Consider the following 12,390-nt stretch of genomic DNA (forward strand, 5'->3'; position numbering starts at 1 on the left):
CTGAACTGAGCCACTAGTGCATATTAAAGACATTCTGATGAAGATAAACCTCAAAAAAATGCAGTATACCTGTACAGCCCAATGTATTTTGTTGTCATGGTGTTTACACCAAGGAATATTTGGATTTCTTATGATATTGCTGTTCTACACTGTCAGCCAAAATTTAAACTCACAGAACTCCATTAGGAAAATTTAAACATGAGAAATAGTAATTCAGGGTTACCCTGTGCTCTTAAATGGCAATTTTACTTCACTGATCCTTTGCTGATCTGCCAAGAAACAGAGGTTTCATTTCACATGAGGAAAAAATAAAGAAAGAACACTCCAGATTATTGGTGAGAGTCAGTTTATTTGCCAGTTTCACATTAAGCTAGAACTAGGAGGGGTGTAAGGAGTTATCTTGCTTCTGACAATTCAAAACATGTGTTACACATTATAGGTGATATATTTGGTTCTTTCTTGGGTTTAAATTCCTCATTTCTACCGAGGTTTTGGAAAAGGAGAACTCATACCAATATCATGGAATAAGACCACAGTCCTTCATGGAGACAGGTGCTGCTTTTTCCATTCTGATGAAGAATGGCAATTCCTGTAAGAGGCTCCTGAAATATTGTCTCAGCCTTGAACTTAACAGCTGAGCTGCCAGTGTCTCTTTTGCCCAGCTCCACTCCCATCCTGGAGGACCCTCCTGAGGCCAGGACAGCCCACACACCTTCCCATTCCCTCAATTGCACTGATACATGAGCATGTCCCTCTCTGACATTCAGCAGTGCCCATCATATGGATGTACCAGACCAGCTTTAATTTCCAGAGGCTTCCCAGCCAACCTGAAATGACCTAAAAGAAACACTGAGGTTGAAGTGAGGATGCTCTGGCAGCTCCTGCATTTCATTTCAAGAGATTTTTCATGTTTCATAACCACCAAAGAGGCCAGTTTGGCCTCCTATGGCACATTCCAAGGACAGTTCAGGCTTGGAATGCTGTGACATTGCTGAATGCTACGTGGAACAGACACTCCTCACACCATTCACAAGCTGCAGGACCTTTAATCCAGTGGGCAGTGCCTTACCACTGTGACTTTGTACACTGGGTGCACTTACAGCAGGCTTTGCACAGGAAATGGACAGGGATGTGTAGTTTGGTGAACTACTTTAACCTCATGGAATAATAAGCACAACGGACATGGAACATGGAAAGTCATTAGAAATGAGCTGCTGTGTCACACAAATTCTCCAAATATTTGAGTAAATTTCTGTCTGTCTACAATCTGGCCATACTTAATTGTAAAATACAAAGTATCTGTACTGTTATACCGCTTGAACTGGTGAAGGAGCTCGTCCTTGCTATCTCCAACTTCATCCAAAGTCACCACTGTCTCTATGGGACAGTAAATGTCATTACGTCTTCCCCAAAATGTCAAGTGGGCCACTCTGACAGTTTGTCCAGTTTCACTTAAGTAGATGAATCCAATAATTCTTCTGAAAAAGTGGCTCATACCGTACAGCATTGCCCCAGCAAAGACAGCGATGCCAGTTGTGTAGAGGAGGATATTCTGGGACACCTGGCCCTGCAGGTAGAGGTAGCAGATGGGAGGCAGCATGATCATGGAGGTGGCAGTCTGCAGCAGCTTCAGTCTCGACAGGATCCTGCAGTATTTTATCCCTGGGAACCTGTAGACCAGTTTGAACTCTTCTGTCCTGCCACGCACAGCCTTCTGCTGGACCACAGCAGCAGGGGCCAAGTGGGACAGGCACACGGACGGCTCTCGGGGTCTCCTGAGGTAACTCCTGGCACCGTGAGCTCGCTGGATTTGTGACTGCAAACACTGCCACGAACCAGCAATCCAGGGCAGGCGAGCAGCTTCCCTTCTCCACGGCCTTGTCCAAAGCTCCTTCTGCAGCGATCTCCCAAAAGGTGCTGCTGTGCAGGCTGCAGTCCTGCCCGTGCAGAGCCAAGCCTGTAAGGTAACATTCCCACAGGTCATCGTTTGAGTCCTCTTTAAAACCCACCATCGAGCTCAGAGTTGCTCCCTCGGGCTCCTACAGACAATAAAGCACAATCCCCGGGTCACTGTAACCTTAATCCAGTGTTCTGACGGAAAACTGGTATTTGTGCTCGCATCCCTCCCTGCAGACCAAGAGGGAAACTGTGCTACCACAGCTGATACCAGTGAGCTCAGTGACCGACCCTTGCACGCCCCTGCCTCTCGCTGGCTGAGCAACATCCCAGCAAAGCTGCTGGAATCGCCGACTCGTTAAATAACCACTTATACAGCAGTTTTAGGGAAACAGAGAAGAAAAGTGGACTAAGCACGGTAAAGGGGAGGAGAGCGCGATCAGGCCGAAGGAAAGAGCGGACGCTGGGAAGGCGCAAAGGCAGCAAGGGAAGTTCCGCGCTGCCCCCGCCACGCTGTGGGACACGTGGCGTGCAAAGACCCGTCACCGAGCGGCCCGCGACAGGGATGGCGACAGGGATGGAAAAGGGATAAGGCAAAGAGACGGGGAAAGGGGAGAAGGAGGGGAAGGAGGAACAACCCGCGCCGACAGCGCCGGCCGACAGCGCCGGCCCTCACCGCCGCCATGGCCCCGCCGCCTCTCCGCGCCTGCTCCGCCCCGCCCCGCGCGCGGCCCGCCGGGAGGGGCGGCCCCGCGGAGCAGCCATGGCGGCGCCGCCCTCAGCGCTCTGCCTGTTCGACGTGGATGGCACCCTCACGGCGCCGCGCCAGGCGAGTGCGGGACGGGGCTGCGGGAGCGGGGCGGATGGCACACCGCGGGGCGGATGGCACACCGCGGGGGCACGGCTGTGCTGTGTGCCGCGGGCTCCGTGAGCGCGCTTCATTCATTTAACGCTGCTTAAGGAGCCGCACGGGCTGCTTGTTGCGGAATGGAGGCGCTGGCCTCTGGCAAATCTGACGGCTCTGTTTTGGACCGTAGAAAATCTCGGCGGAGATGGCGGCGTTCATGCAGCGTCTGCGGCAGAAGATGAAGGTGGGGGTGGTGGGCGGCTCGGACCTGGCCAAGATCCGCGAGCAGCTGGGCGAGGACGGTAAGGGCGATCCCGCTGGGGCCATCCGCGCTGGGGCGATCCGCTCCGGGACAGTCCCGCTGGGGCGATCCCGCTGAGGCGATCCCGCTGGGGCGATCCGCAATGAGGTGACCCCCCTGGGGCCATCCGCGCTCCGGGCCCCGGGCAGCCGCCAAGGGCACGTGGAGGTTGAGCCCCGTCCACCCCCTTCTTCCCTTGCTTGTAATTGTCTTCCTGGGAGTGCTGCGCTGCACTCAGGCTGTGGGGAGTGCAACCCGGCTTTTGGAAATCGCAGCCTGTTTGCACTGTGCAGGTATCTCGATATCAAATTTAGAGGTTGTTGCTAATGGTGGAATCCTGCCTTGGGAGGGCTTTGTCACCCTGTTGTGTACAGTGCAGTCCTGTATGTCACATACACGTGTGGGCTGCTCAGCTGCCAAGCACATCCCTGAGGACCTGGATTTGTTCACTGTGGGGTTATGTAGCTCTGGATTCTTGCCTTAGTCCTTTATTCTTAATGGTCTTTACTTAATTGATGCCACTGACAGCCTCCTGTAGTGCCCAGGCAGCTCAGAGTTTGTTTGCCTTCCAAGTGGTCTCAGTGAACCATATCATCTTGTGTGGTGCTGAGACTCACAGCTCCCAGACGTCTGCTGAAGATTAGTGACACTGAGGAAACAAACCTAAAAGGGCATTACCTGACTTTCTTACAAGCCAGGCCATGTGCCAGGTGTTTGGTCATTCCTTCACATTTAATACAAAGAGTTATATGCCTCTAAGTAAAACCACAGGTAGGTGAAACAATTGATTTCACATGATTTGAGGTGTGTGTTAATCATAGTGAGAAATGGGACTAGCATTAATCTTGTGCTTGATGCTATGCTGCTAAAATTCTCATGCTTTAGGAACTAATCTTTGCTGTATTTTAAGCTGTTTGACATTTAAGACAATTCTGCATTAAGCATTGATGGGAAATGATGAGTTACTGTGTTTTTGCTTATTTGCAGTGATTGAGAAATATGACTATGTGTTCTCAGAAAATGGCCTGGTAGCATACAAAGATGGGAAGTTCCTGAGCAAGCAGGTAAGTGTGAAATTTCCAACAGTGAGAAAAAGAAACTTTCTAAACAAGATTTTGATTTATTTGTACAGTGTAGTCCTCTGTAATCACCCTTTCAAAGATCAAAGTTGCTGCTGCTTTCATATGTTAGTCCTGTTAATGGATCATTCATTTGGCATGTAATGTTTAACATAAATAATGGAGAGCAAACACTTAAAGAGATCCTGGCTGAATTTGCTGCCCTGACCAGTGGTTCCAGTGTATTGCAGGAACAAGCTCCATTTCTTTGTGCTTTGCCATAGCACAGCACATGCAGACATGTGCAGACATTAAAACTCTTTTTGTTTAGGGCTGCTGCCTGTGGCACAGTTTCCTTCTGAAGCAGGTACAACTAGGAGTCATTAAAGTATAGTTTGGTGTTATAAAGTGAATAAAAATGAGAACCTTTAGCTAGTACCATGTGAGCATCAGCTGATGTTACTGATTGAAGGCATGTTTGTTTCTCTGTGGTATTAACCATGCCCGATTACCCAATGTCTGTGTTTTCCATGTGACTTGCTTTTAGAATCTCAGATTCTGGACCCTTGGTTGAATGGTGTTTGTTTTGTTAGAGCATTCAGGGCCACCTGGGCGAGGACATCCTTCAAGATGTCATCAACTACTGCCTGGGTTACCTTGCAAAGATCAGACTGCCAAAGAAGAGGTATGTGCACACAGACATCTCAGTTCTCCATGGGGGATATAAAGCTCAGCTCAGGGTGCTCAGCAAAAACAAGAAAAGAGTAATTTCTGCTTGGGGAGCAGCACTGTGTGTGTGAAACAGAGCTCTGGCCATGCATACAAAGACAAGGCCCCAGCTGGAGCACAGGGATTGAAATACTGATCAGCACTTTGTGTCAGAGGGAAGGAGATTGAGTTTTGAAGTAGGAGAGTTCCCTTGCCATGTTTGGAATTCAGAGATGAGGAGTGCAGCCAGAGCAGCTCTGTGTGTGAGGTGCAGCTGTGCAGACACTGAAATGTGCTGGGTGAGGCAGAGCAGGACACTGCCCACATTGCTGGGAATTCTGCAGCTTCACCCCACACTGACAGCCTGGCCTGTCAGGCTCTGGGCTTGATGGGATGCTCCAGTCACACTTGTTAAACCAAATGGTGCTTTTAAAAGCCAGTAAGGATGATGATGAGCTTGCCAGGTTCAAAGTCCTAAAGGCTTACTGGTGCCAGAGGTACCTGCATGTCGTGAGACAGCTGATTCCCACTGCCTTTAGAATTAAATGGAAATTTATTGTGATATTTAGTGCTTTGAGCAGTTTTCTCATCTGTTTTCTGTCTTGTGATCAATTCCCTTGCAGAGGCACTTTCATTGAGTTCAGAAATGGGATGTTAAATGTGTCCCCCATTGGAAGAAACTGCAGCCAGGAAGAACGACTTGAGTTCTATGAATTTGATAAAGTGAGTTACAACTCTTGAAAAATCCCCAGCTCTCCTGGAGGAGGCAGTTGTGGCCAGGTTATGATTTTTTTAAAACTTTCATCGTTTGTGCAATTCTATTTTTTTTTTTTTTTTCATTTTAATCCTTTCCACGTGGTTTAACTAATTTGTTCATTCAGGATATAAACAATGTGGGGTTTTTTGTTAGAATAGCAAGGATTACTTGCAGAAGGGTGGGTTTGGCTCATGTTTTTAATCCAATAGCCAGAGTACTGAACATCCTGCTTCTGGGGTTTCTAAAAAAACCTGTCCTACCTAAAGCCATACTTTTTTGTTGTCCTCTATAGTGTAACCAGCCTGGGTCCATTCAAATGAATAAAACCATTCTTTTTTAGAGGTGGTTTTGGGTTATCTTTTAATTGGTAAATCAACACAGTTACAGCATGTAACTGTTGTTTGGTTTTGTTTTCTTTCTTCCTTAACAGAAGGAGCATATAAGAGAGAAATTTGTAGCTGATCTACAAAGAGAATTTGCAGGCAAAGGCCTCACATTTTCAATAGGTAATACTTTAAAAGAATGTAATTTAAAACATCAATTAATTTAAATTTCATTTAAGTCATTCTCTCTTATGGCTGTGACATCCCATCTCATTTGTGTGACAGGTCTCTCTGGGGGTGGTTGCAGGCAAGACTGAGCCTCTTTTTCCTCTCAGCCTTTTATTGGGACATTTTAATTGAAATCCATCAACAAAGAGAACTTCATTTCTTGTCATCAGTTCATTGTCCTTTAATGTCAGTTGTGTGACTGATTCTGCTCATTTTGGAGCATATTAGATGCTTTGGATTAGTCAGAGTTGTTTCTGTGAATCAGTTTTGATCAGAGCTACTCCCTCAGTGCTGTTCCAGTTGCCCTTGGTTCTTCTGTTTTACGTGCACTGTGTGGGAGGAAGGAAAGAATCCAAAAGCAAGTGCAAGCTTAAGGAAAAAAAATAAAATTAGGGGGAATTAAAAGTATGGTTGGCATTAGTGCTGAGGCACTAAGGCAAAATTGAACTGCAGTGCAGCTCTCCTCTCTCCTTTATGTTGTAAATACCTTTTATAAAGTATTTATGTTGTAAATACACCTGCTTCAGCTGGGAATCATGCTCTTGGGTATTGGAGAAGGCCAAGGGCTCAGAACTGGAGCAGCTGCTGAAAGGGCTGATTTCTTCCCTTTCCTACTCTGAAAGCCTTAGCAAGTCTTTTGCCTATGATTTTATGGCTGTACATATATCAGTGGCTCTGTTCATGTGTCCTTTCTATCTAAAAGTAAAGAGATTAAATGTAATTATTTTAAAAGGTTCATTTGGATAGCGGTGAGTGTTTGGGAACATGCTCAGACTTTGCTTGATAAATAATCTCTGAATCACAGCTCTAATAACTGATACCCTATAAAACACCCTCTGTACTTGCAGGACTTAACTCCAGAGTCTCACAACATTTCTTGTCTTCTGCAAAGCTCCCTCTGCCTAAAATCTTACCCAGTTTAGGGTTTTTTTTCACTTTCTCTCCCTTCAGAAACATTGTTAAAAGGTAACAAGTCTTGGTTCCTCTCTCTCCTAGGAGGGCAGATCAGCATCGATGTGTTCCCAGAGGGCTGGGATAAAAGGTACTGCTTAGGAATTGTTGCCAAGGATGGATACAAGACTATTTATTTCTTTGGAGACAAGACCATGCCAGTGAGTACATTAATTTGACACACTCATTTGAGAGCTGCTGTAATTAAACCTCAAGGAGTGCAGGTTCTAACCCTGTAACCTTAATCCTGACAAGAGCTGAAGTCAGGGCACAAATGTGTCCATGTTTGCCTGGCTGCAGATGGGAAGTTTTCCTTCTGTTTCCTGAGCTGAACACAGGGTTCTTGCCTTAACAGAGGTTGTTTTAAAATTGAGCTTGTGTAATTCTGTTAAACACCTAGGTGACATAACTGTGTGAAACTGATTGCCCTGCTTGGTCAGTGTAGATTGGTTTTTGTTGGCTGGTTTTTATTAAACATATTTATTTCCTGTCTCATTTAACACTGTGCCTTTGCTCACTGCTCTGTCTCCACCCTGGGGAACTGAACAGAGTCCCTTGTCCCTCATTATGGGGCAGAGCTCTGCAGGGCAATTCAGAGGCTTTTAAAAATCAGAGACCTGACAAGAGCTTGTGAGGGCACTGGCAAGCACAAGGACTTGCTTGAAATTAAAGCTGTCTGAATTTGGCCAAAGGACACTGTCAGCCTGTTTTATAAGAAAAGGCTTGGTTTGATAAGAGCTCACAGTTACAAAACTCTGAAATTACACAGGACTTTATACATTTAAGAAAATAAGGTTTATAAGAGAAAGACAAGCTTGAAATTAAAGTTTTTTTCCCCTGACATCAGCAGCAAAAGTAATCACCTGTCCCTGTGGCACAGAGCTCACAGACAGTTCATTTCAGACCCTCTAAGTGGCAGTGCAGCACTTCCAGAGAGTTGAAGTGCTGAGAGCTGATGCTGACCTGTGGGAGCAGTGTGGCAAACAGAAATTTGGGAATGAAGCTCTGGATGGATTTTGGGGATCTGTGCTCATCCAGGGCAGTGCTGTTGCTCACTGAGCCTAATCACTGCAGGCCCTTGGAAAAAGTCCATTTTTCCCTGTTTCCTTTCATGTGTCCTTATTTGTGACTGTGCTTGATGTTAAATAAAATTAAATCATCTTCTGCTTCCAGGGAGGGAATGACTATGAAATTTTCACAGACTCCAGAACAGAAGGCCACAGTGTCACATCCCCGGAGGATACAAGAAGAATCTGTGAAGAGCTATTTTTTAAATAAAAGACTTCAGAATTCACACTTTGAGGACAGTTAAAACAGCAAAATAACTTGAAACATCATCTTCATTCTGGATTGTTTTTATGTAATTGGCCATGAATAGCAGGTGCTTTGCAGGTCAGCCATTACTAAAGGGAAATGTTTTACTTGAAGACCCCTTGCTGCCTGGGGGAACACAGCAGAGCTCATTTAGCAGCATCCTTTCAATTTCCAATCACATAAATTGTTTTCTTTTTGCTTGGTTGTGGGGCTGGGTTATATTTTGGGTTGGTTTTTAAGATATCTGTAAACTTAACTCATTAATTACAATTTAGGGAGGGAAGGGGAGGCATAATCTGCCTCTAGTTGATTCCTGGTCTTAAAATTGGCCTGCAAGGCTTAATCCCTAGTTTTTTTATGTTGAGGCAGCTTTTTAAAAGATGCAGTTGATTTTTTTAAATATTTACCTTGTGCTATATGAATTAACATGAATTATAAGACAGTTTCTTGTCTAAAACGGGAAGATGAATGAAAGGGAAAGGTTTTATTTCTTCCTGGGTTTGGGAAGATGGCACTGGACCAGAAGTCCCTGACTACCATCCCTAGGAGTGCTGGAGCAGCTGGTGCCAAAGTTCCCTCCTCAGGATGGATGTGGTGCCAAGGCACAACTCAGGTCATGCTATTTACACTCTGTGCAGACCAAATCTAAAAAAATATTTGTAAAAATTAATTAAAATAACTTCACCACATTATCAAAATATATTTCTGCCACTTTCTGAGATTCCTGGTTAAGGCATTAAGGGTAGATTGAGATTTTTCATACTACAAAAATGACCTAAACTACGTTTCTGTTAAAATTCAAGTCAATGTCTGACATTCTGTGTAACTGGTAATTACTGTTAATTACTTTTCTCAGCTGGTATTAGGAAAGTAATCTTGAGTATAAACGGTTTGATTTAGTAAAGGAGAATAAAATCTGATTTTATCATTAAAATATCCTGTTTTGATTTATCATTATGGAAAATAAAATACTTGAAGCAGACCTGTTGCATGCTGCCTGTCTGTACCAAAAACTTAATAATTTCAATTTTTCTAGTTCCAAGTTCATGGGATACTTGCACAGTAAAAAAGCAGAGAATAGAATCTTGGTACCACCCAAAATCCCCAAAAGGGCTTACAAAATCCGAGGGGGAGTGCAATGCACCTCATGCACCAAAACTGTTTGATCTTCCCTAACTAATTCCTGTGTTAATGGGAGCTCACTTAGGACCAGGACCAGCCCTAGCCTAGGAATGTTGTTTAAGAGCTGCTGCTTTGATTGTTTTCAGCCCCAAACACATTTCTGGCTGCTCTGTCCTGGGAGCCTCCTCTGACAGGTGCTGGCCTTGTTATTCCTTAATTGTTCTGGTAAGTGCAGTCAGTGGCTGGGAAAACATTTCCTTAAATAAAACTGAAATCACCACACAGGGGTGCCTGTGCAGGCACCTGCATTTTCCTCTTTAAAGCTGATCCTCCTCAGCATCAGCTACCCAGGGAGCAGACTGGAAACACATGGAAGCACTGAAATGGTTGCATTTATTGTAAAGAAAGCAGGGGGTGATATTGCAACAAGCTGCACAGTGATAAACCCAGCATTACCAAGGCTTATGGGTCATAAAAACAGAACCAAACCCAAAGCCCAGCACACCACAGTGTAACAGGCACAGCTAAGGGAAAACAGCCAGCACAGCAGTTCTGACCCCACATCACAGCTGGGCACAGATCAGCTGCTGTGAAAGGCTCAGGACAGCTCCTGACAGCCAGCACCTCTTGGTGAAGCTCCAAACACACAACTGAAGCTACACTGTTTCATACAACTAACAAGAGTTCTGCCTTTTTTTGTTTGTTTTTATTTGCAAAGTCAATAAAAATCCACTGTTAGGAAAATAACAGAGAAAATTTCTTCATTTGAAAGAAAAAAATATATATGGAAGGCAAATAGGAACAAAACCAATTTAGTAGCACTACAACTACACAAAAGTCTGGGGAAGGGTGGCCCTATCACATCCTACCAAGGGAGTTTGCCAGGGAAACAGATGCAGAATTACTTCACCAAGACAGCTGAGAACTGTCAGTGTTTAACACACCTGGGCAGCACACACCTGCTGTGTAGCAGTGCAGGTGCCCTGCCTGCCCCTGGCACACCATGCCAGTCAGCTGCATGCAGTCTGGAAGGCAAATCTTCAGCCTGGTCAAAATTCAGACACCCTCTGAGGCTGCGAAGTATCCACTACTCTACGGTTTTCTACCACTTACCTTGAAGCAAATTTAAATTTGGGATGGATTCTTTTTTTTAATACTGGCCTATAAAATCTGTTGCTAATCAACCATCAAGGCACCTAAATAAAGTCACAAACAACCCCAGCTTTACCAGTACAACACAGTTTCCACACCATTTGCAGGGGTGCACCCAATGGGCACTGGAGCACAACCCCCTGATGGAGATCTTCCACCCTGTGGCAGCTGCTCTGTTTGTGAGCTTCCTTCCATGAGGAAAACAAGTCAGCAATGAACACCTCTGTGTGTCAGCCAGGGCATTCAGGCACTAAATCAGCAATAAAGGTGCTGCAGCCCTGGAGAGCAGCCCAGGGAGCTCAGGGCTCAGAGCTGGGCCGGGCCACCTGCACCAGCAGAGCTCTCCTTGAAACCTCTCCCCCCTTCCCCTGGGCATTTCCTGGAATCAGCTCACAAGACAAAAGAAAACCCAAACCTCCCCTCCTCCACCAAGCACACAAACTAGGTCTCTTTAAATACATTTCTTGTAAACACATTACGCTAGATTTTTTTCATTAGCATTTGAATTGCCTTTTTTTTTTTTTTTTAAATCAGGCCAGCTGTAAAAAATGGTAATTTTGGCCTGCATCTGCTTTATTGACAATGCAGTATTTCCTCACACACAGAATTCTTCAGGCAGGTCCTGCAGCCAGTTGCTGAGCAGAGCCCACCTGGCAGCAGCCACGCTCCAGGGGACGCCTCAGGAGCTGATGACGTGCCCTGACCAGGTCTCGTGCTTGGTGCCAGGGGCCAGGTGGGTGATCACCACCTCCACTGCCTGCAGCTTCTCGTTCTTGGGAGGGATGGTGCACATCTTGTAGGTGACCTCGTCGCCTGCCACGGGAACGTACTCGCCTTCAATGCTGTGGAGGGAAGCTCCAGTTAGTCAGGAGTCACAGAAACACTCGTTCTCTTCTGCAGCTGACTGAATTTTTTATCATAATTGTTAGCTTAGATGCTCAAAGTACTTCAGGGATTTTATAGAGCCTGTCATCTGTCAAAGTCTGAGGCTGATTTTGGTTGTCTCGCAGTGAAATCCTATGAAAACGCTATAAACACCACCATAGCCCTAAAAAAATCAACCAATCACAAGAAGTACAAAATAAAACCCAATAAAACCCACAAAAATCCCCACTCCAATCTGCCTTAAAGAATATTCAGGTGAGCCCAGGCTTGGACTGAGAGCTGTGCACCAACACCTCACTTGCAGCAGCACTAGAGGGCAGGGCTGCCAAGGGCTACCACTTACTTCGAAGATATGGTTTTTAAACTAAACAAAATTGATCTCTTTTTGGTTGGTTTCCCCCCACTTCTCACTTAGGCTTTTGAAGTTTCAGTTTGGAGTTTTTTTTTTATTTTTTCCTAAGAAGAACTGTACTATGTAATGGCAAGATTTTCCCTTTAGGTTACTCCACCGTAACACAGTTTGAGGTATTAAATAAAAAAGGAGCCCAGGTGAGATATGGTATCAAACATTTCAGAATTACTTGCTATGAGAAAAGAGAGTGTTGTCATCTTATTGCAGGGGTTCCATACTGCTGTCTCCTTATCACAACAGCTCCATACCTTCTTGGTGTTTCTCATCGTCAGCTCCTCACAGCACTGACCCTTTCTCCTTCCCAAAGCAGCCACTGACTCCAGTTCCCTTCTCACCCAGTCACCCCACTCTTTTATAGCATCTGCTTCTCATTGCTTACACCTGTGGCCTGGTAAAGTCAGGCCTGGTTCCTGATCTTTGCTAATTGGCCCAGCTG

At 45.4% G+C, this 12,390-nt stretch overlaps 3 protein-coding genes across 3 annotated transcripts in view; 1 reads left to right on the forward strand and 2 right to left on the reverse strand.

Moving 5' to 3' along the window:
- Positions 1 to 351: 351 nt before the first annotated feature.
- Positions 352 to 1,984, reverse strand: TMEM186 (transmembrane protein 186). The gene has a single exon (XM_058816236.1). It carries the CDS (start codon positions 1,982 to 1,984, stop codon positions 1,220 to 1,222), a length of 765 nt encoding a protein of 254 aa, XP_058672219.1. The 3' UTR covers positions 352 to 1,219.
- A 656-nt stretch (positions 1,985 to 2,640) lies between these two features.
- On the forward strand, positions 2,641 to 9,356 carry PMM2 (phosphomannomutase 2). Its single transcript, XM_058815695.1, has 8 exons — positions 2,641 to 2,725; positions 2,934 to 3,045; positions 4,032 to 4,108; positions 4,696 to 4,787; positions 5,434 to 5,533; positions 5,998 to 6,073; positions 7,115 to 7,230; positions 8,243 to 9,356. Exons 1-8 carry the CDS (start codon positions 2,660 to 2,662, stop codon positions 8,345 to 8,347), a joined length of 744 nt encoding a protein of 247 aa, XP_058671678.1. The 5' UTR covers positions 2,641 to 2,659; the 3' UTR covers positions 8,348 to 9,356.
- Positions 9,357 to 9,789: 433 nt separating this feature from the next.
- Positions 9,790 to 12,390, reverse strand: part of CARHSP1 (calcium regulated heat stable protein 1) — a 36,208-nt gene continuing 33,607 nt past the window's right edge. Inside the window, exon 4 of the mRNA XM_058815696.1 lies at positions 9,790 to 11,499. Coding sequence (XP_058671679.1) covers positions 11,337 to 11,499 — 163 coding nt within the window. The 3' untranslated portion in view covers positions 9,790 to 11,336. The remainder of the gene's footprint in view (positions 11,500 to 12,390) is intronic.

Source organism: Ammospiza caudacuta, chromosome 17 (genome assembly GCF_027887145.1).
Source record: "Ammospiza caudacuta isolate bAmmCau1 chromosome 17, bAmmCau1.pri, whole genome shotgun sequence".
NCBI classification, from domain to species: domain Eukaryota; kingdom Metazoa; phylum Chordata; class Aves; order Passeriformes; family Passerellidae; genus Ammospiza; species Ammospiza caudacuta.